The sequence below is a fragment of the Phalacrocorax carbo genome, chromosome 20 (assembly GCF_963921805.1).
Source record: "Phalacrocorax carbo chromosome 20, bPhaCar2.1, whole genome shotgun sequence".
Taxonomy (NCBI): Eukaryota; Metazoa; Chordata; class Aves; order Suliformes; family Phalacrocoracidae; genus Phalacrocorax; species Phalacrocorax carbo.
In genome coordinates, this window is record NC_087532.1 from 7,685,744 (window position 1) to 7,712,530 (window position 26,787).

Consider the following 26,787-nt stretch of genomic DNA (forward strand, 5'->3'; position numbering starts at 1 on the left):
TTTCTGGTTGAAGTGTTAATCTTGCTGAAGGGAAGCTACTCCGTCGTGTGGCTCCTTTTGCTTGGCAGGCAGAATTTCTGAACCGCTGCTACTTATTGTGGCAAGGAAGCCTAGCATTGATGAGGATTTCCACAGTAAATCCTAGGCTTGTTCAGCCACCATGATGCCTCTAGGCCAAGGTGCCGCTGGGGGTGGGGAGGCTTTGATATACATACAGGTGCAGTGAAAAAGGCCTAGTTAAATATAAGAATGTCTCCGAAGTTGAAAGTTCCTATATTAAAATGCCTTATTACTACAGACTAGCTACTGCTTCCTAATGCTAAGTCCTCATGCAGGCGTTTTGGCTTATTTTTATTTATCAGCTGGGAGCCGTTCTTCTGGCTGCACAGGTGCAGACGGGTTTTGTTTCAGAAAAATCAATAAATGTACCCTGCAGCTTGTCATGACGCCACGCTGGGAGTGGTCAGTGCCAGAACTTGATCGATTGCTCTTGCTTTCAGGGTCATGCTGCAGATGTGTTTGAGGCCTACACCCAGCTCCTGACAGAGATGGTACTGCGGCTGCCCTATCAGATCAAGAAGATTGCAGACACGAACTCCCGCATCCCACCTCCCATCTTTGATCACTCCTGGTTTTACTTTTTGTCTGAGGTAAGTGAGAACGTGATACACCTACAGGTTTTAACAAAAACTTCTAGTGATGTTACCTTTCATGAGAGAGATGAGCTTTTGTAGGACTGATCTCAAACCCGTCTCATTTTGGTTTTTCTCCTCCTTGAAAGAAGGTGAACTCTCAGCTTTGTTTTACTTCTGTTGAACAGGAATCTATAGGAAAGCATATGTGAAAAATAAGATTGCTATTTGCTTTCTATACCTCAGTGTTTGCTGCCAGAAAACTGGAACAGAAAACTTTCTCTGAGATGGTACAATGTAACACCATGCTCGGCTGTTGGTATTTATCTTAGTCCTTAAAAAAGAAATCAGTAAGATATTTGGAGTGTATCTTTTCAGTTCCTTTGTTGTTGTCTAGCTTCCTACTTAAGATAAAAAGTTACCTTATATTTGCACAAGTTTGGGGAAAGATTTCTTAATTAGGCTTAATTAGCTTTTTATTTGAGGTCATAAAGGACAAAGAATGGTTTTCAGAGCAGTTTCATTATCTTGGCATGCTGCAGTGTCGCTGTGCCACGTTTCTTCTGCCTGTGACTTGCTTTTACAGGACCTTAAGGCTGGCAGATTCACAAAAGCATCTCCCATATCTTTTCTTTTTGTAAGAAAACACATTGTATTTTTGATGGCACAGGTTGCCTTCTGGTGAGTTCACCGTGCTGATGTTGTAGGCTTTTCTTTGTCTAGTACCTGATGATCCAGCAGACTCCGTTCGTGCGCCGCCAAGTCCGCAAGCTTTTGCTCTTTATCTGCGGATCAAAGGATAAATACCGCCAGCTCAGAGACCTTCACACCTTGGACTCTCACGTTCGCGGAATCAAAAAGCTCCTAGAAGAGCAAGGCATCTTCCTCCGCGCCAGTGTGGTCACAGCAAGTTCAGGCTCTGCCCTGCAGTACGATACATTGATCAGCTTGGTAAGAAGTGTGCCGCTGTCCTGGGAAAACAGTGTATGCTGCCCTTTTGTAAGATGGCAGTAGTAGAGATGCTGACATGGTGTCTAATCCTGTCCCATTGTGCCTTTCAGATGGAACACTTAAAGGCTTGTGCAGAGATTGCCACACAGAGAACTGTAAACTGGCAGAAATTCTGCATTAAAGATGACTGTGAGTTCTTTCTCTGAGACTATTTGGGGAGCAGCGGGGATGCGTTACGTGTCTTGCTTTGAATCAGGACTTCTCAGATGGAGCAGCTCAGCAGAGGAGAAGGGGGGACACAGCTGAGTTTTGAGTGGGACTGAACTGTTTCCAGGACCGATTACCACAGTGCTCTAATTGCATCTGTTCCTCAGCTGAAGAACAGAATATGGTATAATGGATAACTTGGAACGGGACTAGATCTGTGTTCTCTTGCTTGCGCTGCCATTGTGCCAGTGTGTAATTTGGGATGAAACACTACCTTGGTGTACCCAAACGTTGTGCTTCTGTAGCACAGGGGCAGGAAGGTTCTGCGAGGTTGTGGGATGGTCCTTGTCATGTTCAAAGGGTTTTGGGCTGGGGATTTTATTTTTTTGATTTTTTTGTAAATTCAGACTTCAAAGATTTTCTTTTTCTCTCTGCAGCGGTTCTCTATTTCCTCCTTCAAGTCAGCTTCCTGGTAGATGAAGGAGTGTCACCAGTTCTTCTGCAGCTGCTGTCTTGTGCTCTGTGTGGCAGTAAAGTGCTGTCTGTGGCTTCATCCTCTGGATCATCAAGCACCTCTTCCACCTCTGCTCCTGCAGCATCTGGCTCTGGGCAGCCAGCAACACAGAGCAAATCCTCCACTAAAAAGAGCAAGAAAGAAGAAAAGGAAAAGGAGCGAGAGGGTGAGCTGCAGCTGTGTCCTGTTCTGTGGTGGTTTTAGGGATGAAGTCTGCTCCTCTCAGCCTTTCTTATTTCTATTTAGAGAGAACTGCTTGCTTCTCGTTGTTGTAAAAACCACTGTTGTGAAAGGGTCATGGATCATGGAGAGGGGACTTGCAAACTTCAGCAATCATTAGGATAGAAAAGCAGTTTTATCATAGGTAGATTAGAGAGGGGCAAAGATGAAGCAGTATGCCCTAAGACTTGGGGCTGAAATTAAGTGTTGAGCATCTCCCAAATGCACTGTGATTATTTATTAACTTAGTGGGCTTTAAGTTCCCTAATGTAAATTGCCTGTTCCAGTGACCAAGTAGCTTCCGCCTAACGTGGCTATCCTGGGTTGTAGGAGGTTGAAGTGCTCATGGGAATTAAACCAAGTACTGGAGATGCACACCCAGTTAGCTCTGCTCTTCAATGATTATGTTCAGACTTGTTTCCTCTGTCTGACTTGTAAGCTTTGTTGGAGCCAGGGCTGCTGCTTAATGGATATCCAAAGTCCTGGGAAAGTAATTAAGCTTTCCTATAAAAGTCATGGGCATAAATTCTCTGAATTCTCTCTTGGCTTTTCTTCAATAAACCATTTTGTCCTTCTCTATCAGATGATCCTCTGCAAGTCTTTCACTGCCCCGTGGTCCATCCTTTTCTTTTTATCAGGATGCGTAGCACATTTCTCACGTCCTTACTGACAAGTTTTCCAGCAGTTTTCTTCTGTGTTAGTCAGGAGTACTAGGTTATATTTTTGGAAAAAGAAAGGAACATTAAACGTGCTTGTTGCCTGAAACACAGTAATTTGTCCCCATTATCCTCGCTCTGATGTATAAAATAGGAAGCTGGCCTGCCTGTGAGATACTGCATTCATCTGCTTAAGTCTTTCTTGTGCCACCCGGTGTCCCCTAGGCGAGAGTTCGGGCAGTCAGGAAGATCAGCTGTGTACAGCTCTGGTGAACCAGCTGAACAAGTTTGCTGATAAGGAGACCCTCATTCAGTTCCTGCGTTGCTTCTTGCTGGAGTCCAACTCGTCCTCTGTGAGATGGCAGGCCCACTGCCTCGCGCTCCACATCTACAGGTGAGCTGGGAGGGGGCCTCTGACCTGGCTCTGCGTTGCCACGCTCAGCTCAGTTATGGAGAGCTCTGTCCTTGTGTAAGAGTTCATGTTTGAGCCTCTGTCCTGAAGGACGCTGGAGCTTGCAGATGATTGCATCCCCTTGAATTGCTCACGCTGGTTTGCAGTTGTTGGGGCTGGAGGTGGAAGTTGTGACTTATTTGTTACTGATCAACTTGAGTTGTCATCTGCAAGAAGCATTTTATTTCTGTCTGTGGAATCTGGCTCCTGGCATCTGTGGGAGTAGGTACTTGTGGGAGGGTGAGTTTCTGAGGCAGATGCAGACTCGTACAGTTTAAAAGGTGGGAGTTATGTAGGGAAAGGCACACTTCAGGGTGCTGAACTCCTTCAGGACTATTCAGTTGTTGCAAGACAGCTGTTTTCATTTCAGAGAGTGCAGGAAAACTGCTGGTGCCAAGAGATGAGATTTAACTCTGTGAAGTCTGATGTACAGCAAGATAATAGTTTCCAAGTTTGGTGAACTGTAGCATGTCTTTTCCTGAGTAAGATCGTGTGCTATGCGCTCTATACAGCGATCTTTACAAGCCTAACCGATATACGATCCATTCAACAGAAACTCTAACAAGTCTCAGCAAGAATTATTGCTGGATCTCATGTGGTCAATCTGGCCGGAACTTCCAGCCTATGGAAGAAAGGCTGCCCAGTTTGTAGATCTCCTGGGATACTTCTCTCTGAAAACACAGCAAACTGAGAAAAAGGTACGGTGTCGCTCTGAAAAGGAGGTGCAGCGTCCCAAGTCCTGCTGCTTCCTATGAATTACGTTAGTGCTTGTTTGTAATACAGCTGGGGCAGATTTTCTGTCTGAAGAGCTTCTGGTGGGAATTTTTTGTTCCCAAAATTTGAATGTTAAAAAACGGCAGGGTCCTTAAAGTTGTGTGTGGTTTTTTTGCTTTATTGTTTTGGGGTTGGTTTTTTTAATTATTATCATTATTTAGAAGGAAAACTTCTTTCCCACAGGAAACCTTTGTGGGAAAATATATTTATCTTCTAGCTCTAATTTTTAGACTTGATATTTCAGCTCCTAGAAATCTTTTGTAACCACAACTCTTGAACAAAGGAAGTGGTAGGATTTCTTAGGGGACCAGCGGGCTTGAGAGCAAGTAATTTAGACGCACTGATACTTGCATGCGTATGTTTAAAGAGCTGGGAATGCCTTATGAATCTTGGCGGGCATTTGCAGTGATAGGCTGACAAATAGCATTTTTATTGCGGTAAAGGTCTAATTTTAGGATCTATTACATTCCTGGGTAATGATTTAACCACAAAGTCCTGTGGGTGTAGTGTGTGCATCTTCTGGGGGGCCCGCAACGCCACAGGATGAGGTATCTTTATGTCTTTGTAGCAATAAAAAACCAAAATGTTGAGAAGACAATATTTTCCTAATTGTATTTCAGTTGAAGGAATACTCCCAAAAGGCTGTGGAGATCCTCCGGACTCAAAACCACATTCTTACCAACCACCCGAACTCCAACATTTACAAGTGAGTGAGTTCTGACTTTGATCCATTTCACTAAAGGAGCTTTTCAGCAGACGAGCTGCGATCCACGGGGAAATACACAGTCCTTCCAATAAAATCGTGGTGGAGGAAGGACCCCTACTGAGATCGCATGCTTGCTGCAGCTGGCCTTGGGAGAGGAGCAGGTGCCTTTCTGCCATCTGAAAAACGTGACATTCTGTGCGCTATCAACAGTAGCTTGGCTTCAGCTTTTTTGCTTTCATTTTCAGTAAATGTTACAAAATATTAGGAACAATTGGAGGAATATAGACTTGCAGAATTAGGTGTTGTGTTCTTAGTCATACCTTGGCAGTTTATACTAAAATGCTGCCTAGTGAAAACTAATATTTTTCAAGGTGCTTTATATCGTAATGCTTCTGTTACTAAATCTGGGACTGGGGACTACGGGTAAACTAAAGCTATTCTGATCGAATGGTGTATGTTTAAAACACAGTGAATGCCAAATCACATGTGTCAGTGTTCTTCCCCTCATTCCAGCACGCTGTCTGGGCTGGTGGAATTTGATGGCTATTACCTGGAGAGCGACCCTTGCCTTGTCTGCAATAACCCAGAGGTGCCCTTCTGTGTAAGTAACTGTGGTTCAGAAACCCTTCCCTATTATAGGGATCCCAGCCGTTTCCTGCAGCAGGATTTGCTGTGTTTGAGGTTTTTGGGATGTGATTATATATGCACCGTGTCCTTGGTTTTGTCTTCTCAGTACATCAAGCTTTCCTCCATTAAAGTGGACACGCGGTATACGACCACTCAGCAAGTGGTGAAACTAATCGGCAGCCACACCATCAGCAAAGTGACAGTGAAGATAGGAGACCTGAAGCGAACTAAAATGGTCCGAACCATCAACCTCTATTACAACAACAGGACAGTACAAGCCATAGTGGAGCTGAAAAACAAGTACGTTTGTCCATATTTTTTGTGAGCAAGTCTCTGAATTTGACATCACAGTTCCTACTGAGGTGCCTGGCTTCTTGTTTTAGCTGGTGTTCCTTCGTAGACTATTACTCGTCACTGTCAGCCCACATCGGGTGGGATTGTTCTGAATCCCCTACAATAAGTTGCTGAAGAAAAGATCCAAATTTCACCTAGAGCTTGAAATACAGCTGTAAAATCTGTGTATGCAAACTTTGTACAGGCTCGGCTTTAAGCACCTAACTTAATTGTGTGGCAACCAGTATTAGTACCAGGAGCACCTCCTGGAGAGTTTCACTCAGAAAGGGATTTGGACCTTGCAGTGTGTCCAGAAATGCAGAAAGCATTAACGTTACTTGTTTAAAGCCATAGAGTAGAATTAAAATTAGAAGTTGGATGGCCTAGCTCTCGGCTGCTGCTCTACCCATGAAAAATGGCTCCTTTTCAATACATTGCTCAGTCTGGAGCCAGTTCTGCTTATATGCTTTCCCTTCTTACTTCTTGAGATGTTCTCACCAGAATCAGATCTCTTTGGCTTAGGGATTAATCTGTGCCTGCCGTTTATTGCTTATTTGAAGTCTTAATCCTCTGTGACATCACAAGTGGCTGCTGTGGAGAGGATTATGATGTCACAAAGAGAGGATTCTGACTTCAGGTTGAGAATAAGCAGTGGAAGCAGATGAGATCTTTAGAAATAAATATCCTGTTTTCATGCAAATGTCCTTACTAATAAAAAAATGGAGGTGAAAATCCCTAGAAAATGTCTGTAGAATTAAAGTTTTTCCATGAGGCATCAACAGCTCTTTAATCCTAAACAGTCTCTCTCTATGAAGAGGATAAAGGCTTAAAATGTATTTCTGGCTACATATCATGTCAATACAGAAGCTAAGGAAACGAATCCTAGAACTGCTCTCCATTCATCCCTTTTAAAGTAGATTTGGAGCTGAGACGGTTGCATTTGGCTTCCCTTCGTATGTGGGCAGGAAGGGTGCTTCCCCACTGAAAAACCATGCCACTTTCTTGCCTTTTCCCAGGCCGGCTCGTTGGCACAAAGCTAAAAAAGTCCAGCTGACCCCAGGCCAGACGGAGGTGAAGATTGATTTGCCGCTGCCCATTGTGGCTTCCAACCTGATGATTGAATTTGCAGATTTCTATGAGAACTACCAGGCTTCCACGGAGACCCTGCAGTGCCCCCGGTGTAGCGCATCCGTCCCAGCCAACCCGGGGGTGTGCGGGAACTGCGGCGAAAACGTGTACCAGTGCCACAAGTGCAGGTACATCATCCTTGTTCCTCCCCACGGAGCCGGTGCCGGGGGGTTTGCAGAGCCCTCGTGCTGTTGCCCGTGTTGGGTGTTCAACAAAATAGCCTGTTATTTAAATACATGATTCTGGTTGATACAACCGCCCAATCAAATTAGTCGAGAAGTATAAAACAGGCTTACAGGGATTTAATGTTAATACAGGCTAACAAAGGAAACCTGATACGGCAATGCTGAAAGACAGCAGAAGTTTCACATCAAGCCCTCAGAAGTTTAAAAAAGAAAATTCCCAGGAGGAGGTTATTTTTGGCCTGCCTGTTGAAGGGCGTGAGGCTGGAGTTCAATCTTACGATCGCAGGGGGGTTTCTCCACAGGCTCCCTGACTTAGCGTGCAGGACGGACAGTGCTCGCTTGTCTATTCAGAGCTTTTGTTGTACTGTCCTCATTCAGAGCAGGGCCCAGGGCGTAATTTACTGTGCGCTATTCAAGCTTTCACTACGGTATTATAAATCCTTCTCTTTTGTGAGTTTTGTCTCCTTATCTGATAGCTCTTCTCCCCTTATTGTTGTCCCATATTCCTCTCTGATCTTCATGGGATTCAAGGTGTTTAGCAGATTCTTCCCTTAGATCAGGTGATTACTGGTGTATTGAAAGGTTTCCATATCCCTTCTTGAATTGTGGGAGCTCTGAATCAGTTCGGGTCATACTCTGGTCTGCAATGGGATAATAAGTATGCTGTAGCTAGTCCTGCTGCAACTGGGTAAAGAGTGAGAGCTATTGAAAGCCTCGACCTTACAAAAACGGTTTCTTTTTATCTGTGTTCTCGTAAAGGGCACGGTGCCCTCGTCTGACATTCTGCTGGGAATTGCTGTAGTTAAAGCAGAGTTGTTGGGAACAAGTTCACATCTGTTCCTGCTTTTTCTGGCCAGAATGCGGCACCGCTTCTGTAAAGGATTTTTTTTTTGTTTGGTTTGGTTTTGGGGTTTTTTTTGTTTTTCCTGATTTGTAGCTTTTGATTCTCATGTACCTCATGTATTTCAGTTGTGGCTTCCCCAGGGCAGTTTGGCAGGTTAGACATTTTAGGGGCCATCCTTCTCTCTTACCTACTGAGTCCATTCACAGCTTACTTCATTGCCTCAGTTACGTTGGTAAAGCTCAGCTGCATTCTTTGACCTTTCTGGCTTGCCTTTCAGATCTATTAATTATGACGAGAAAGATCCCTTCCTTTGCAACGCCTGTGGGTTCTGTAAATATGCTCGCTTTGACTTCATGTTGTACGCCAAGCCTTGCTGTGCAGTGGATCCCATAGAGAATGAAGAGGATCGGAAGAAGGTGAGACTAATACCAGATTCATTAACGAAATGCTGTATCTCTTGGCCAGGTCAGCGGTGTAGGGACATCAGAAGCCCATCCCTCTTGGGAGTAACATGAAAAGCAGTGCTCTCTCAAAGCTTCTTACTGACTAATGCATTCCGTATTTACTGTCTTGTACACCAAGTAAGTAGTTCTTTGAAAGACATAATTCAGTGCTTCACTTCCAAGCTGGCTGTCTAGCACTGCATCTCTTTGTCCTGCTGTAAAAGGGGGTGAGTTTGGGTTGTACCGTACGTGTTACCATCCCATCTGAGGAACCCTGCTAATCAGTGAAGAGCCCAGTGCAGTACGTGGGCTGTCCCAAAGGATAAGGGTGCTGAGGATGGTGTCAGCAGAGGGGTACTCATGGCAGAAGCAGGGTGCAGAATCATAGTTTGTTTATTTTTTTTCCAGAAAAATGCAAAAGACAGAAGATGTGGAGTTTGGTGGTTGTCGTTCTGTAAAATTAAAAATTGTGTCTGAACAATTTTACAGATTTTCTTTCCTTTTTTTATTCTTAGGCAGTAACAAACATCAACACTCTCCTTGACAAGGCTGACCGAGTGTATCACCAGCTCATGGGACACCGACCACAGCTGGAAAACCTTCTGTGTAAAGTGAATGAGGCGGCTCCTGAAAAGCCACAGGTAACAAGGGGCAGGTGGATCTTGCACAGAGCCCCAGGCTGGTGAGACACTGGCCTTTGTACTGCCAGAGCAACTAAAGGTCCTTGCCTCAGATGCTGTTCTTCAGTTGTTACTTTTGCATGCAGCCTCTGTATATGATTCCCTTTTCTTTTCCCCTCTGTTCCAGGACGAATCTGGTGGTAGTGGAGGGATAAGTTCTACCTCAGCTAGTGTGAATAGATATATACTCCAGTTAGCACAGGAGTATTGTGGTGACTGCAAGAACTCTTTCGATGAACTTTCCAAAATCATCCAGGTATGATGTGCTTTGATTTGCATTTGTGTTACGGGTTTTCTTCTGTCACCAGATATGGTGTGTATCAGAAATAAAGTAATATGTTGCTGTTCTGTGTTTAATATCATTAACAGTAGGTGATCAGCTGCATATTTTTGGGGAAATAACAAAATAATAATTTCCAAAAGCTATGTTTACTATTAAGACTTTGGATTTGTTACATATCCAGCGTTACATGGCATGTAACGTAGACAACAAGCCTCTAAACAGGTCCGATAACTGGGAATTAGACTGATGCTTCTGATGGATTTCCCAAGTCTGCCGTCGGCATGGAGGGTTTCAAGTTTTTGAGATACATGGTTAAAGATGTTCCTGCACAAAATACACAGTGCAAATAACCTGTGAATGGGATGAGCAATTATGTGCTGCCTCACAATTCCACAACTTTCATTTCTCTTTTTCTGTGTTTCCAGAAAGTGTTTGCCTCTCGAAAGGAGCTCCTGGAATATGATCTCCAACAGAGGGAGGCAGCAACGAAGTCCTCGCGAACCACCGTCCAGCCCACGTTCACTGCCAGCCAGTACCGTGCCTTGTCTGTTTTAGGCTGTGGTCACACATCATCAACTAAATGCTACGGCTGTGCCTCGGCCGTCACTGAACACTGCATAACGCTGCTCCGGGCTTTGGCGACCAACTCTGCCATCAGGCATATCCTGGTGTCCCAGGGCCTTATCCGAGAGCTCTTTGACTACAACCTGCGCCGGGGCGCAGCCACCATGCGGGAGGAGGTCCGTCAGCTCATGTGCCTTCTGACCAGGTTAGGTCTGGCTCAGTGTTTGCAGCCCTCTGACTTCCAGTGAACTTTGGAAAGCCACGTGCTTGTAAATGCACGATCAGAAGGGAGTAGCTTCATAGGGGAGATACATCAGCAAACCATAGACTGTAACTGCTTGTACATTTGTTGCCAACTAAGCTGAAATCCCAGGAGCTTTCGGTATTTAGTACAAGCGCGGCGTAACAGCGTTCTCTTTTTCCTTCTGGAATTAGGGACAACCCAGAGGCCACACAGCAAATGAATGACTTAATCATTGGGAAGGTTTCTGCAGCTCTGAAGGGACACTGGGCAAATCCAGACCTGGTGAGAGACTCCAGTGTTTTCCTGTTTCTTTTTTCTGCCCCACTGCAATTCCTGGGAGTCAATTTGTAATACAGAAGGTGTTTGTGTCTTGATAGGAGTGAAGATAAACATTAGAGCAAAGGACAGAATTAGGTGATTAGTTTATACCCGAGTTTCCTCAGGCAGTTCTGACTGTCTTGGCTGTTGCTTGCAGCACTCTCAAATATGGTTGCCCATCATCCCAAATGGGCATGGGAGTAAATTTACTTAGATCGGTGTGTTTTGAACCTGTGTGTTTTTTAAGTATCAGATGACAAAAAGGACCGCTGCGTCACCAAGACTTCTTAAGCCTTTGAACTTGTGTCTGTGTTACAGGCTAGCAGCCTCCAGTATGAAATGTTGCTGCTAACAGATTCCATCTCGAAGGAAGACAGCTGCTGGGAGCTCCGACTGCGTTGTGGTGAGTTCAAACGGCTAGTGCGAAAGCTTTATTTTAAAGTGCTGTGCCCAGCTCCATGCACTATAGTAAGACCTTAAGAAAGGGAACTGATGCCAACTCAGATAGCTTGTGTAATCACAATTAAATGTGTTAATGGGTTAAATTTAATTAAATTAATGAAATTAAATGTAATGGGTTAAAAATGTTCTTAGCACCAGATAGCTTTGTCTTGGGGTAGTGCTTGAAACAGGAGTGTTGAGAACTAGAAAGAGGGAGGTGTGAAGGGAAGGGTTGCAAGACACTCTTGCTGTAATAGAAAATAATTTTTTTCCATCCATGGCTGCATGAGAATGTGATCGTTTTGCTTGAGGAAATGAGGTCTTACCTAACTCTGAACACTTCTAATGTGCTGTATAGAGCTGCGGAGGTGTCCTATCTGCAGATCGGGCAGGGGAATGAAAACTTACGTCTGTCTTTCAGCTCTCAGCCTCTTTCTGATGGCAGTGAACATTAAGACTCCAGTGGTGGTCGAAAACATCACCCTCATGTGCCTGCGCATTCTTCAAAAGCTGATCAAGCCACCTGCTCCAACTAGCAAGAAAAACAAGGTACTGCCTTAGATCGATGCTGAGCAAAGCGTCTGAAAATTTGCTGATTAAACTCTGGCACACTGATCTCAGTGATTAATAACTTTGTGAGGAAGCCAGGGCTTGCTTTTCCTGGTCACGGTTACTAGGGAAGCGCAAGTACTGCAACTCTTGTCTTTGCAGGCTGCAAATTCCAGGCAACTGCTTTCTATTTTCACTGTTCTCTGGCGGCTTTGACCACTGCTATCCAAAACAGGGCTTTGCTTTTTTTATGCTCAGATTGAGGCATAGGGAAAGAGCTACTTCAAAGCTACAGCTGGATTATTTTTGGGAAGCTTTTTATGCTTTCAATGGTTTTGTAGAATCAAGTACCTAAATGTGGTAAAATTAAGTACCTACAGAGAGTAGCTATAATTCTGGTAAAAATTATATTGATTGGCTGCTTCTTGACTGTAATTTAGGATAATATTTGCAAGGGAGAAGGTGTGTTTCTGCTTTGATCTAGCTGTCTGATAATCACAAACGGACATCAAAGATGGGTTTACTGATACTTCAGTAGTAACTGGAGTGAGGCGTCTCTCTTAGTTTGTCGTTAACAGAAACTGTATACCCTGCTGTTGTCCAAGAGCTGCACACAACCAGTGATCCACCTACAGGAGTTTCTCTTAAGAGAACAGGCTGTGGCTTTCTGAAGAATCACAGAGCTTTTTTGTTTATTAGGATGTGCCTGTGGATGCTCTCACCACTGTGAAGCCTTACAGCAATGAAATCCATGCACAAGCTCAGCTGTGGCTCAAGAGGGACCCCAAAGCATCGTATGAAGCTTGGAAAAAGTGCCTCCCCGCCAGAGGTAGTCCTGTGCTTCTAACTTTGTGCAATTTTGTGAAGGAACATGTATGTTCCTCCAGGTTTAATAAGGAATGTACTTCTGTGGAGTTCTGTTAGCTTCTGTCCCATGACATCTGCTAGGAATCTTCACACTTGGCTGTGTAGTCCTTAGAGGTTGTAGGTCTGACTCTTCTAGGCTGCGCTGTGCCTGAGGATAATCAGGAAATGTGACAAAATGAAACTTGTTGCTTATTTAAAACTATAAAACTATACTAGCCAACTGAAAAGCCGGTTGAATTCCCTGAGAGGCTGTGGGAATTGCATCTGGCTTGGAGTTGAACATAGCTCCGCACAGAAGTGCAAATGGCAGCATAAAGAAATGAGAAGCTACTCAGCCCCTCAGCTGGAGTTTGGAGTGTCCCGCTACAAAGGAAATACAATGGCAGTGTGCAGTTATTAGCTGCTGATAGTTCCCTTAAGCTGTGTTCAATATCGCAGGTATAGATGCCAATGGGAAATCTCCCAGCAAAGCTGAGCTTCACCAGCTCTACTTGTCAGAAAAATACATCTGGAAATGGAAACAGTTTATGAGTCGCCGTGGGAAGAGAACTTGCCCTCTGGATCTCAAGCTGGGACACAACAATTGGCTGCGACAGGTAAACGTGGGTGAAAGCTCCAGCGGGACGGACTGGGCAGGGTTGGCACTCGGAGATTATTGGTTGTTTGCTGCATTTCGTGCACTTTGCGGATGATATGAGCGGTGATATTTGGGGAGACTGTAATTGACTGCATCTAATTCCAGGTCAGGTTTGCAGCTCTGTTCCCTTAAAAATACTACATTTAGACATTTATCCAGTAGTCTGCATGTTCTTAAACTCTGAACCTTTTACTGCCACGGTGCTCCTCCTACCTGACTACTTAGCTGCTCTTTTGACTACTGAATTTTCATAGGTCCTGAGCAAAAGTTTTTGTTCTTGTGTATGTGGATAAGTATGTCGCCTACGCAGTGCGCTGTTTAAACCTTTTGGTGGCGAGCAAAGTAGGCATTGTCACAGAACCAAGTGTTCGGAAGAACAAGAGAACACTGCCACCAGGTCACCAAACTGACCTATTGGATGCTCTGCCTTTTTGTAAGATACCACTAGTTTATCTGTCCACATCAAATGATACCCTATTTTAACGCTCTTGCCTTAGGTGCTGTTTACACCTGCCACTCAAGCTGCACGGCAGGCTGCGTGTACTATTGTGGAAGCTCTGGCCACCATCCCCAGCCGCAAACAGCAGGTCCTTGATCTCCTGACAAGGTATTTCTGTGTTGCCACACTTGACGGCTGCGGGATTATTTTTCTTTAACTCCCATGAGAATCTCTCTCTTCTTCCAACTTTTCTTACACCTTTCCCTTGTATACCTCTGGTTTGTAGGTCTTTTTGGGCTGGATTCTAAAACTTAGTTATCTGGGATGGTATAGTTTTAGGAAGATCTCTTTTTTTTTTTGCTGTCTGGCAATAAGCTATTGCAGGTCTGTGCTGCTTCCAGAAGCAAGCAGATGGTGTTCAGCTGTGGGGACAACATTTCTCCTTCCTCTTAGACAGCGAAATAATAGGGTGAGCTCCTGTGACATAACTTACTCCGGTTGATGCTAGTAGCACAGTTGGGGAACTGTTTTTATGGGGCAAAATACCACTTTAGCCACCGAGTAATGAGTATCAGTTATGCTGTTAGCTAGGAGGACAACAGGGAGGATAGAGTTCTGGAGGCTTTTTCATTCTTTCCATGGTGTCCTTAAGCTGTGAACACCTCTTACTGTGAAGTCGTCGTCAGCTTGTGTTTCTCTTTACTAGCTACCTGGATGAGCTGAGTATTGCTGGTGAGTGTGCTGCCGAGTACCTGGCACTGTATCAGAAACTCATCAAACCGGCCCACTGGAAAGTCTACCTGGCAGCCAGGGGGGTTCTGCCCTATATTGGCAGCCTCATCACTAAGGTATGGACTCGTATGGAGGAAATAGGTAGCAACAGAAGGCTTGTCCCTGACCTGTTGGTTTGGCTTTTTGCTCTGAAGTCTTCATCTTTTTGTTCGGTGCCCTGTTGCTGACCCTTGGCAGGTTTATGAAGTTCACCCTTCTGCGCTGTCGTCTCTGAACAGAAAGAGTTACAGTGGTTTTAGCCCCAGCAGTAGCATTCGTCAGCACAAACTGGCTGGTACATATTAATTAACTGCTCTGGGGGCAGCTATGCTAAAGGGTATAAATATTGCTACACTGTCTTGGCACCAGGTCCAAGCTGGAAGCTGTCTTAGCTGCCAGGCTGGACTCTAAAAGCCCTTAATGACAAGGGAGGATTAGGTGTGCTACCATTCCTCAAGTGTGTATTACAGCCTGTTGGAGAAGCACTGTGTTTAAGTTGCAGTTTTCAGAGTGCCAGGTCTCGGGTTTGCTGCGGTAATCCCCAGTGCGCTCCTAAGAGGCAGATGGCACACTCTCTATTAATGGTGGCCTTGAGTCCATCATGGACTGGAGCAAAGCATCCCCTAGGTATAGGGAGAAGACAAGGAGGATGAGTGGCGTAGTTTTTCTCTCTTCTCCCCCTTCCCTCCCTGCTGCTGCATTGCAGTTCTGGTTTCTCTGGGGCTGGCTCTGTTTCTTCGCTGCCTACCTTTGCACCCCGTGTTAGCCACTCGCCAGCTAATCATTATTGGCATTGCAGTTTCTCGTCCTAATGGGCTTGTTAATTATTTTCAGGAAATAGCTCGTTTACTTGCCTTGGAGGAAGCAACACTCAGCACTGATTTGCAGCAGGGATATGCCTTGAAGAGTCTCACAGGTATCTGGTAACACCAGCACAAGTCCTGTAGTAGGATTAGAGATGGGGTGATCGCTGCTGTGTAGCATGTAGCAGAATTTGAGATGTGATTCAGTGTTTTATGATTGTCAGCACTGGATTGTTGCCATCAATTTAGCCTGTAATCCGTAACAGGTTTTTCTGTATTTTTTTGTGGTCAGTTTTAGGTTTTAATTACCTGAACTGTGGTAACGTATCATGAACAAACTTCGTCACATCACTTTTCTTCTCCGTTTCTTAATTGCGTTTATTGTGCATTTATTCCCGGGACCATTGTAAACACTGCTCATTTATTCCTACCTGTTGTTTCCTACCTACTTACTCTATGGTAGCTGTTCGTTTTTGTATCTTCTAGTGCAGCTTTTTTCAAAAACGTGTTGGAAATGGAAGTCAGTCATTAGCTAGGTCACTCTTTTTCGTATCTTCTTCCATGTTCTTCAAAAGTTAGTAGGCTGATAAAGCCTGGCTTCTTGCAAGAAAAAGCATGACGATGAATATGTCATGGGAAGGAATCCAAGTGTTAGCTGATTCTTTGTTACAGGAATGGCCAATTTGGTGATAGAACTGATAAGTCACGTACCGCACTTGCTGTCACATCATCAGCGCTAGCTTAAATATTAGAAGGGGAGCAGTCTTCTGCTTTTGAAATGTCTTGTGACAGAAAAATGTCAAACAAAAATTGCAGAATTTCGTAGCAAGCACTTGGAAAGCTCCTTTCCTCATTCCCTCACCATGGTCCCATATGGTATAAATTATAAGGCAGCTCTTGCAGGCCAGGGGTTTTGCCTCCAACCATTCAGTTCATAGAAGTGAGCTTTAAACCACAGACTGACAATGGGAGTTGTAACAAGCCATTGCATCGTGCTGCTCTTATGATATTGTGCCCTATTTGCTGGCCACGTGAAATGTAGAGGTAAGAAATCAAACTCTCTCTCCCACTTCCCAAATATCTCGTTGCTTTATAGGTCTTCTCTCATCCTTCGTGGAGGTGGAGTCCATCAAACGGCACTTCAAAAGCCGCCTGGTGGGTACAGTCCTGAATGGCTACCTGTGCCTGAGGAAGTTAGTGGTACAGAGAACAAAGCTGATCGATGAAACGCAGGACATGCTGCTGGAGATGCTGGAAGATATGACAACAGGTAAAACCACCTCAGTTCTGTAAATCCAGAGTCTGGGTCAACTGAAACGAAAAAGCAGATGGTTACAGCCACACGAAGACCTTCTTTCTAAAAGGCTAGGGTAGTGAAAGGTTTCTTTATGGCTGGGACCTTCCAATATTTCCTCATGGCACAGAAAAGGTAAATAACATTCCTGGAGTTGTCTCTTGTGTTCCAGGAATTTAAACCTCCCCCTTTTTTATGGGATTGCTTTACTGCAGCCCAAGCATGCAAAGGGTTTTCCTAGTAAACATACCAATAAATAGCCTTTCATCTTTTCAGTAGTGGATATGCAAAAGAAGAGGGCACCAAAGTATGGTGCTTATTGCAGACAGATTTATTGTGTATGCTGAGTTAAAGGGAACCTGTAAAATGGACTCCTGTGTCTTTAATACTTCCGTTTCTTGGCAGGCACAGAATCTGAAACCAAAGCATTTATGGCCGTGTGTATAGAGACTGCAAAACGTTACAGCCTTGATGACTACAGGACTCCAGTCTTCATCTTTGAGAGACTGTGCAGTATTATCTATCCTGTAAGTACAGAGATGGCTGTAGCATCGCTTAGAAAGTTAGATTTCTTAAACAGATCACAGAATCCCAGACTGGCGGGGGTTGGCAGGGCCCTCTGGAGCTCACCCCGTCCCACCCCTGCTGGAGCAGGCACCCCCAGAGCAGGGGCACAGGGCCGCGTCCAGGCGGGGGGTGAATGTCTCCAGGGAAGGGACCCCACAGCCTCTCTGGGCAGCCTGTGCCCCTGCTCTGGCACCCGCACAGGGAAGGGGTTTGTCCTCATGTTCAGGGGGAACTTCCCGTGTTCCAGCTTGTGCCCGTGGCCCCTTGGCCTGGCGTTGGGCACCACTGAAAAGAGCCCGGCCCCATCCCCCTGACACCCGCCCTTCAGATATTTATAAGCACTGATGAGATCCCCCCTCAGCCTTCTCTTGTCCAGGCTGAACAAACCCAGGTGTCTCAGCCTTTCCTCACAAGGGAGATGCTCCAGACCCCTGAGCATCTCCGTAGCTCTCGCTGGACTTGCTCATGCAGTTCCCTGCCCTTCTTGAACTGGGGGGCCCAGAACTGGATGCAGCACTGCAGCTGTGGCCTCACTGGGGCAGAGCAGAGGGAGAGGATAACCTCCCTCGCCCTGCTGGCCACACTCCTTTTCATGCACCCCAGGGCACCGCTGGCCCCCTTGGCCCCAAGGGCCCGGTGCTGGCTCAGGGTCACCTCGCTGCGCCCCAGCACCCCCAGGGCCTCTCAGCAGAGCCGCTCTCCAGCAGGTCCCCCCCAGCCTGTGCTGGTGCGGGGGGTTGTTCCTCCCAAAAGGGCAGGACCCTGCACTTGCTCTTGTTGAATTATATGTTGTTATATATTTGAATTATATATTAGAACTATATTAGTTATATATAGTAATATATATGAACTGTATTGATACAGTTGCCTGCATTTTGGCAAAAAAGAATACTCTTTACAATAATGATTTAATATTAGTCAGCGTAGAACTGTAGTGTTATGGTATCCCATTTGGGGGTTTTAGTATTCAGGTTCCCTGCTGTGACAGGCTCTGTAGAGAAGAGCAGAACCAGTAGTATTGTTTCATGCTGAGGAATTTGCTTACTAAATGACCCTAGACATCCCCTGCATGCCCCATGTGTGGCAGTGTACGGCAGGATGCACCAGTGACGAAAGGAGTGGAGGTTTAGGGACCTCCTGTCACTTGCTACCATAAAAATGCAGGAATGGGAGCGTGGTTAGGGGAAAACTTACTCACTCTGTCTCTGCTGCTGTTCTTTAGGAAGAGAATGAAGTGACTGAGTTCTTTGTAACTCTGGAGAAAGATCCACAGCAGGAAGACTTCTTACAGGGCAGAATGCCAGGAAATCCCTACAGCAGTAATGAGCCTGGCATTGGGCCGCTCATGAGGGACATCAAGAACAAAATCTGTCAGGACTGTGACCTGGTGGCTCTGCTGGAGGATGACAGTGGAATGGAGGTGAGAAAGCACAAGGGTGGATTTCTTGCGCAGATGCGTGGGGATGCCATATCTAGGCAGCTGACGATTGTTGGAACGGTGATGCAATGGGAGCTTGCTCTTGACTTTTTAATTTCTCCCTTTCAGCTTCTGGTGAACAATAAGATCATCAGTTTGGATCTGCCTGTGGCTGAGGTCTACAAGAAGGTGTGGTGTCCCACTAATGAGGTATGTATTATCTTTATGTGTGTTAACAGCACAAGGCGCCTGTCCATGATATTAACAAATAAATGGTGGGGGAAGTAAAAAGTCCCACGAGTCAGGATTTATTTTCTGGCATAAAATTTCTGGGTCAGCACGTTTTTGTGCTCTCCTAGGACAGACTGTTACTCAGTTCTGCAATGTAAAGTGATTTAAAGCACGTAATGCTGACCCGGGTGAGTGTATGGAGCTTGGCTGTGCAGCGGATCGGGTACGTGAACTGTCTTTGCGAGTAACAAACTTTCTTACATCCCTCTGGGGGAAATAGCTGAACTGTGTGTCACAGCGCCTCTCAAAGCGCATTTCACACTCCATCTGCACGTGACAGTTTAATGCATGGGTACAGACAGGGACACCAGATTGCTCCATCAATCTGCGCTTCAGCAATGAACCCAAGTTACTTATGCAGAGAGAGCATCCAACATTTCTCCGGATTACTTTGCACTTCTGCTCTTGTGCTTCTCATGTAGGGATCTCAAGAAGTTGACAGGTTTCATCCTCCCAGTTTGCTCCTAATAGTGGGTATTGCCTGTTTTTCAGATAAAGAAACGGACCCAACAGTCTTAAGGGACTAGTCCACCATGTCACAGTAAGCTTGTTCCAGAGGTGGACGTGGTCCAGAACGAGCTCTTCCCTTCCTTTTCTTGTAGCCACTAAAATAAACTCCAACTGAAAAGGAATCCAGCAGACTCAGTCTTGTCATATGTTCCTTAGGGGCACTGCTAGTAGCTCCTGAGAACATAAAACAAGACTACTGTGCCCAGCATTTCTTGTTCATTCCTCATTTACTCTTGGGTCGCCGTCACCTTTGGCTGAAACCTCCGTTTCCTGAAACCAATTGTTTGCTGTGCTTGTGGGGAAGGATTCAAACAAAATGCCTGTTTTCAGTGAATTATGATCCAGGGAATGGTACTCATCAAGCTTTATTTAAGCAAAAAAGCCTTCTGTACTGCGAAGTCAAGCCCAAAGCTAGGTGACAGTGATAATTTCTTAGCAAGGTACCAACTTGCATAGGGAAGTGCGGTGCTGGTCTTAAACTGTGAAATCTAATTTGAACTCTGTCAAGTTACCGAGGGAAATCATTGCCTGCTCTGTCCCAGCCTGCCCGCCCGCTCGGAGCGGCGAGGTGCCGTTCCCGTGAGATGCCGAGCTGTAGCCGGGGTGCGGCTCTCCCAGGATGCAGTGCTGACGGTGAAAGGCAGAGTTTGCTCAGCGTTCCTGTCGATGAACAGCCTTCATCTGTCTTCCTTTGTGTGCACCTCCGCAAAGCGCTTCTGGAGCTGCAGCTCACGTTCCCTAGGAAATAGACAGGCGTACAAGAACGCAACCTCAGGCCCCTTCTTGTTTCCCTTGTCTCTCGCTGGCTTTTTTTTTTGTTCATCTGCCATTTTACCAGGGCCCCTGTGGTGTTAATTGCTGGTCTCTAGCATGGCCTTTGAGCAGATCTTCCCCCCGGGGCTTTCCCTGCGCTTATGTATTTGCTGTGACATTAAGCACTGCTTATTCCACATTAGGCTTAGCGCGCTCTCTGACAGGTTTTCTCTCGCAAGGTCTCCTGCTCCCAAATCTGGGATTTTTCTTTTCTGCTTTTTATTCAGACCTATGGATTAAAATGGAAAGTTTAGTGATATGCTGTCAGTATTTCCAGCTGGAAATGCATCTGGAAAACTAGCCCTTTCCCAGGGTAAAAGCCCAGCTGGTGCTTCAGTGGGTTTGGCTGTATCATTTTAGTAATATACTGTCTTACTGAAAGCTCGTTAAATTGCCTTTAACTCCTCCTCTTCCATTTTCCATCACTGCAGATTTTATCTGTTTGAAAGCACTCATCCAATTAGCTTCTCCTGCTTCATTTACTGGGCTGTGCCTGATCCCTGTGTTTCCCAGGTATGCAGTGCAATACCCTGGGAGGGAAAGGTTGCTGTGGAAAGCAGGTGCTTCACTATAGATGAACATGTTTTGCCTGGCTAGATCTTTCACTGGTGTTGAAAGAAACTGTTGGAGAAGATATAAGGAGGAAGAGACTGTTCATTACCCGCCTGTCCATCTAATTGGCAACGCTAGGAAAAGTGGACAGACCAATAGATGAGTTATTGCTGGTTTTGCAGGTGGTGGCTTTACTGCTGTTTTTAATACATCTCAGTAAGGGGAGAACGAGGGAGTGAAAGATTTCTCTGTGTTGTCATCCGCAGTCAAAACAGGGCAAAGGAGAACTGAGGCTGGAGTGTCCATTACACGCTGTAACGAGAACCAGGCTTGTGTGCAAGTGTCCACAGAGGTATAGTTAATATAATGCTCTCCTCTCTTGCAGGGGGAGCCGATGAGGATCATTTACCGCATGCGAGGGTTACTAGGAGATGCAACTGAGGAATTCATCGAGTCTCTCGACTCCACTACTGGTAACGCACTTGTCTCCTGAAAGCTGGGATTAGATTTGAAATCTGCGGTTCGCTGCAGAGCAACGACACTATTATCCTTACAGCAGTGAGCTTAAAGTTGATTGATGTTGCTTTTGCTACATTTACCTGCTTCACCTAGAGCAGAGGAGGATTTTAACGCTTTAAGTCTGTACTTCAAACATGAACACTTGCGTGGCACAGGACTGTTCTGCCTGGCCCTTCTTCATATTCCTGCTCGTAGCTCTTTTCAAATTTGATACAGTTGAAGTGACTTGAACTGCTGGGAAATGTGTCCTACTGCACTCTCTATTTTGCTTCATTGTTCTGTCCCTGCACGAGCTTGCCATATTGTGACTGCTTCCTCTTTTCACAATCTGTGTCTGTCCTGTAGATGAAGAGGAGGATGAGGAGGAAGTTTACAAGATGGCGGGTGTCATGGCCCAGTGCGGAGGCTTGGAGTGCATGCTCAACAGACTGACGGGAATTAAAGACTTCAAACAAGGCCGGCACCTCTTAACTGTGAGTCTCAGCCTCTGTTCTTTGGGGTCAGGAGTTATGTGCTGGAAAATGCCACAAATGTTAGTGAAGTTTAGTTGCCTGCCTCGTGTTGCAGTTTAAGGGTTGGAGCAGAGCTTTCAATTCACTAATTTATGAAAATCTGAGAAATTGCTTCTTTCCCTCTCCCGTTCCTCTTGGTTAACAATTCTTTACAAAGACCTTGAAGCGTGTAAAAGCTGAGGAGTCGGTAAGACTGAATCCTGTCTTGCTAGGGTGATTGTTTTCTGCCTTGGCCTTACTTAAAAACCAAAGCTGTCATAAGGTTAACATTGGTCAAAAAATCTGGCTTGTACTTTGCCCAGGAAGTCTGGGAACTAGCTCTATTATTGGGTGCTTCTAGTTTCAGCAAAATCCTCCTGCTTGTTTTGAAGGTACTGTAAAGAATGCATTCTCTGTATTTTGTAGGTGCTGTTGAAACTGTTCAGTTACTGTGTGAAGGTGAAAATAAACCGTCAGCAGTTGGTCAAGCCGGAAATGAACACTTTGAATGTCATGCTGGGAACTCTTAACTTGGTGAGGACAACCAGGACTTCCATAAAGCGTTTTCCTTGGACTCCAATGAATTTAAACTACCTCTGTCTGTCATGCTGCCTTATGACAACTGCAAGAGATCTTAAATACTGCTGGACTGGCACTGCAGATTATCTGTTAGCCATTCCTTATCTGCTAGTGAGTGGAAGTGTGTGGGTCAGTTAAACCAGTTACTGCTGGTGTTACAATAACTGCTGTCATCTTCTCCAGGCTCTGGTGGCTGAGCAGGAAAGCAAGGACAGCGGAGGAGCGGCCGTGGCGGAGCAAGTGCTTAGTATAATGGAGATCATATTGGATGAATCCAACGCAGAACCTCTGAGTGAGGACAAGGTGAGTGCCTGGGGCTCAGTGCACGAATGGAAATGTTGACTGGGATTCAAGGCTTGCAAATACCATATTACAGGGATGCTGAGCTTCAGGAGCCATAGAGGAGTGCTTAATGAGAGTCTAACCCTTGTTACGCTTGCTGGCATGTCTTAGCAGGCCTCGGAGGTAGGCCAAGAGGAGTGCCCTGAACCAAAAGCACTGTGAGGCTTCTTTAGGATGATTCTTGCACAGTCAAGGCGGGGGTTGTTAGGCACTGCTTGGATCCCTTCCTTGCTGCTTTGGGCCACAGGCCAGTGAGAGACAAGAAAAGACACAGCACTGCCCTGTTTTTTTACTGTTTTCGTACATGTTGAAAACAGGATTGATTTTCTGGCTAACTGAGGATAAAAATTATATCTCAACTAGACTGAGAATGAGAAGAGCTTCTCACTCATCTTTTGAAACTATTGGTGTATAGGAGTCTGACAACCTTTGGGTTGGAATTATTAGACCTTTTTGACTGGAAAATGCTTTTATAGTAGGTGGAAGAAGTCATGTGTCCGCTAAAAGAGCTGATACAGCCATTCTGTAAGATATTTGGGAATGAGGCTGGGCTTTGTTCTTCATCAGGCTATCAGGGTCTAGACCTCTCATCCTTCAAGACAGGAGGAGTCTTACCAGCTACTAGAGTGAGGGTTTTCTTGAATTTGTAGATTTATTCCTGAACATAAATCATGCTCTTCTTCCTTTGCAGGGTAACCTCCTCCTAACCGGTGACAAAGATCAGCTGGTAATGTTGCTCGATCAGATTAACAGCACTTTTGTCCGTTCCAATCTCAGCGTCTTGCAGGGCCTATTACGCATCATCCCATACCTGTCCTTCGGGGAAATGGAGAAAATGCAGATTCTGGTTGATCGATTCAAGCCCTACTGTAACTTCGATAAGTATGTTGTCATATTTCAGCTAAAAGCACGTGAAATCAGTTGTACTGACAAGTCTATTCCTTTTTTCCCCCCTCATTGATGTTTACTCCAGTGTAATGCAAAGCTTCAGAGACTCCTGGTGCATAAGCTTAATTTCCTATTTCATTTGTAAGCCATTTTTAAAAGAAATATGTGAGTGTGTAGCTCGAGAAACAGGGCTTTAGAGTGTATTCTGAGGTGACAAGGGTCTAAGTAGTTCTTCTGAGTCTCTGAGCTGAAGTAGGTACATGCATTCAGCGATAACATAATGAGAATTACAGGCAGAGATTCTTGGAGAGCCTCCAAGTTGCCATTTCTTCTCTTCATTCAGGTATGATGAGGAGCACAGTGGAGATGATAAAGTTTTCCTGGACTGCTTCTGTAAAATAGCAGCGGGAATAAAGAACAACAGCAATGGCCATCAGCTGAAAGACCTCATCCTTCAGAAGGGAATTACGCAGAATGCCCTTGACTACATGAAAAAGCACATTCCCAGTGCAAAGAAGTAAGCGTTGCTACTTATTGTGTATCCTTCTCTCATTTGATCACAGCAACAATCTTCCAAGAAAGCCGTTAACAAGTCTACTTTCAGAAGCGTTTAGACTGAGTACGGCTGTGATGCAGAGGGTCTGGTGAGGCAGTGCCACTGTAGGGACGGGCTAAAAAAGCCTGTAATCTTCCCATTTGATACCCATCCGAGCTGATTTGTTGGATATCGCCATGCTTGTGTTTCCTGCTTGTTCCTTACCCATTACACTGCAATGGAGCTTTTGCCATTGATGGCCAGCTCACAAACATAAAGCAAATCCCAAGGCTAAGAGCCGACACTATGGCTATCAGTGTGCACAACGTGGGAAGTGGGAGTGTGAATGTCACTTCATTCATTAGCGGAGGAGGGACACAGGGGGAAGGGTGCTTGTCTTGCCTGCAGCCTGCGCTCTGCAAGCTGTGCTGCTGGCTGACCGCCAAGTGCCTTTTTGGAACGGGTGACTGCCCTTCAGCTGCTGTCTCTTGTTTTCTGTGCAGTTTGGATGCAGACATATGGAAGAAATTCTTAGCTCGACCTGCACTTCCTTTTATCCTGCGCCTGCTCCGTGGACTTGCCACACAGCACCCTGCTACGCAGGTAAGGAGACTCTCCTGAAAGCCAAGCAGGACGTGGCTGGCTTCTTACGCTGTTTTTTGTGGCTGTAGCTAAGCAGTTATTTCTATAGTAGTTGATTATACACTGTTTTTTCTTGGGCTTGGAGAGAGACACCAGCTTCAGGTATCATCTGCTAGTGTGGAAAAGTCTGAAGGGCAGAGATTTTGACTTAAATATCTTCTCGTTCTGTGTGGTGTGAGATTTACACACCAGTGTGGAGAGAAGGTAAATTAGGGCTGTGAAATATACAGTATTGATAGGCTTTTTCAGGCCTGATTGTTGTTTTAAGGATGCTTTTCATCTAACATCCACATCTGACCTCTTAGTAATGGCCAGTATAGAGGCAAATTGCCCCCGTCTCGTACGCAGTTTTAGGGTCCAGGGTCCATAAAGTAGGAGCATCAAAGAAGGAGCAAACACACTTGGCAAAAATTGTTCCAGATCAGTGCTGCTGCTCAGCTGTCGTGGGTGGGATTAGGGGGGACAGTTACTGTCACGTGCACCCTCTTCCTGAAGAAAGTGCTGTGTTTCAATCCCCATTAGGTGCTAATAGGTACCGACTCGATTACCAACCTGCACAAACTGGAGCAAGTGTCTAGCGATGAAGGGATCGGGACGTTAGCGGAGAATCTTCTGGAGGCACTGAGGGAACATCCGGAGGTGAATAAGAAGATTGATGCTGCCCGGAAGGAGACGCGTGCAGAGAAGAAGCGAATGGCCATGGCAATGAGACAGAAGGCCTTGGGCACTCTGGGGATGACGGTAAAGGCTGTTTGCACTGACAGTGGACTAGCGATCTAGTGATCTTTTATTCCTGTCTTGCTAGAACTGCCACGCAAGGAATTGTGTAAAATGATTTACTGACAAATATTGCAGAGCTCAAGCCCATGCTTTGCCTGGTGCTGCTGGGAGAGTAAATACGGTTGCTAATAGCAGGCTGGGAAATGGCATTCCTGTTACAGTGGTGGGGATGGTGGTGTCATCGTTGTCCTTTTAACCTGCTTGAGTGTTCTCTCTTTCAGACGAATGAGAAGGGTCAGGTAGTGACCAAGACTGCGCTGCTTAAACAGATGGAGGAGCTTATAGAAGAACCAGGTCTGACTTGCTGCATCTGCCGGGAAGGATACAAGTTTCAGGTAAAGTGAGATACATTTGCAAAGCCCTTTCACCAGCTGAGGGGACTTGCCGGTACCCGGCTGCACAAGGGTTGGTGCGTTGGCTCTGGGAGATCAGGATATCTCAGGTTTGGTTCTTGGGATCAGTAATTCCAGAGGTGATTCGGAAGTGGAAGTGAGTTGCCAGTGAAAGCTGGACGTTTTCAGTGAAAGCCAGAAAAAGATTTGATCAGTGTGAGCTTGTGGTAGGGACTGGGAGAGATTGAATTCAGTGCAGTGTCAAAATACTACAAAGTGTGAACCGTTAGAGAAGTGAATGATCTTTGACACCAGTGTTGTGTCATTGCAGCCTACGAAAGTCCTAGGTATTTATACTTTCACCAAACGCGTTGCACTAGAGGAGTTTGAGAACAAGCCCCGAAAACAACAGGGATACAGCACGGTCTCTCACTTCAACATTGTCCACTACGACTGTCACCTTGCAGCTGTAAGGTACGTTCTGATCACAAGCTGGATAGTGGTGGCTGACTTGATTTTCCAAGGTGGTTTGTGAGCATGGCACTTGGCCGTGTAACTCAGGATGGGTTTGCTTATGAGTTGATCACTTTGCAGCCTGGAGACAGGCATAGGCTCTTCCATTGTAGCCTACTTTAACATCCCAAATAGAGATCAGGCCTGGATGCAGAAAAATGAAGTCCGTAATTTAAAGAAGCTGCAGAATTATGAGGTTTTGATGGTTTCTTAGCCAAAAACTTGCATACTTCTAACTTGCCTGGGTGTGGCTTGTTTTGTCAATGCAGACTTGCTCGTGGCCGTGAAGAATGGGAGAGTGCAGCCCTACAAAATGCCAACACCAAGTGTAACGGGCTCCTGCCAGTCTGGGGACCTCATGTGCCAGAGTCTGCTTTTGCTACTTGCTTAGCACGGTGAGTAGAAGTTACTTCTCGAGCTGTTTAGCATTTGGGTGGGTGAGTCAGTACATTATCA

General features: G+C 45.5%; 1 protein-coding gene across 5 annotated transcripts in view; it reads left to right on the forward strand.

Annotated features, from left to right (window-relative positions):
* UBR4 (ubiquitin protein ligase E3 component n-recognin 4) overlaps window positions 1–26,787 on the forward strand; it is an 80,223-nt gene that overhangs the window by 44,480 nt on the left and 8,956 nt on the right. For all 5 annotated transcript variants that reach the window (XM_064470385.1, XM_064470386.1, XM_064470387.1 and 2 more), the window contains 37 exons: window positions 501–650; window positions 1,356–1,583; window positions 1,694–1,772; window positions 2,228–2,470; window positions 3,405–3,573; window positions 4,184–4,328; window positions 5,025–5,110; window positions 5,624–5,711; window positions 5,844–6,037; window positions 7,087–7,326; window positions 8,505–8,643; window positions 9,186–9,311; window positions 9,478–9,606; window positions 10,059–10,402; window positions 10,633–10,723; window positions 11,078–11,162; window positions 11,622–11,749; window positions 12,449–12,578; window positions 13,055–13,212; window positions 13,751–13,860; window positions 14,399–14,540; window positions 15,298–15,379; window positions 16,363–16,536; window positions 16,966–17,087; window positions 18,350–18,547; window positions 18,674–18,754; window positions 21,096–21,183; window positions 21,575–21,702; window positions 22,147–22,254; window positions 22,483–22,602; window positions 23,333–23,523; window positions 23,873–24,046; window positions 24,568–24,667; window positions 25,229–25,447; window positions 25,708–25,821; window positions 26,150–26,292; window positions 26,601–26,726. In XM_064470385.1, the coding sequence (XP_064326455.1) occupies window positions 501–650; window positions 1,356–1,583; window positions 1,694–1,772; window positions 2,228–2,470; window positions 3,405–3,573; window positions 4,184–4,328; window positions 5,025–5,110; window positions 5,624–5,711; window positions 5,844–6,037; window positions 7,087–7,326; window positions 8,505–8,643; window positions 9,186–9,311; window positions 9,478–9,606; window positions 10,059–10,402; window positions 10,633–10,723; window positions 11,078–11,162; window positions 11,622–11,749; window positions 12,449–12,578; window positions 13,055–13,212; window positions 13,751–13,860; window positions 14,399–14,540; window positions 15,298–15,379; window positions 16,363–16,536; window positions 16,966–17,087; window positions 18,350–18,547; window positions 18,674–18,754; window positions 21,096–21,183; window positions 21,575–21,702; window positions 22,147–22,254; window positions 22,483–22,602; window positions 23,333–23,523; window positions 23,873–24,046; window positions 24,568–24,667; window positions 25,229–25,447; window positions 25,708–25,821; window positions 26,150–26,292; window positions 26,601–26,726 (5,372 nt within the window). The remainder of the gene's footprint in view (window positions 1–500; window positions 651–1,355; window positions 1,584–1,693; window positions 1,773–2,227; window positions 2,471–3,404; window positions 3,574–4,183; window positions 4,329–5,024; window positions 5,111–5,623; window positions 5,712–5,843; window positions 6,038–7,086; window positions 7,327–8,504; window positions 8,644–9,185; window positions 9,312–9,477; window positions 9,607–10,058; window positions 10,403–10,632; window positions 10,724–11,077; window positions 11,163–11,621; window positions 11,750–12,448; window positions 12,579–13,054; window positions 13,213–13,750; window positions 13,861–14,398; window positions 14,541–15,297; window positions 15,380–16,362; window positions 16,537–16,965; window positions 17,088–18,349; window positions 18,548–18,673; window positions 18,755–21,095; window positions 21,184–21,574; window positions 21,703–22,146; window positions 22,255–22,482; window positions 22,603–23,332; window positions 23,524–23,872; window positions 24,047–24,567; window positions 24,668–25,228; window positions 25,448–25,707; window positions 25,822–26,149; window positions 26,293–26,600; window positions 26,727–26,787) is intronic.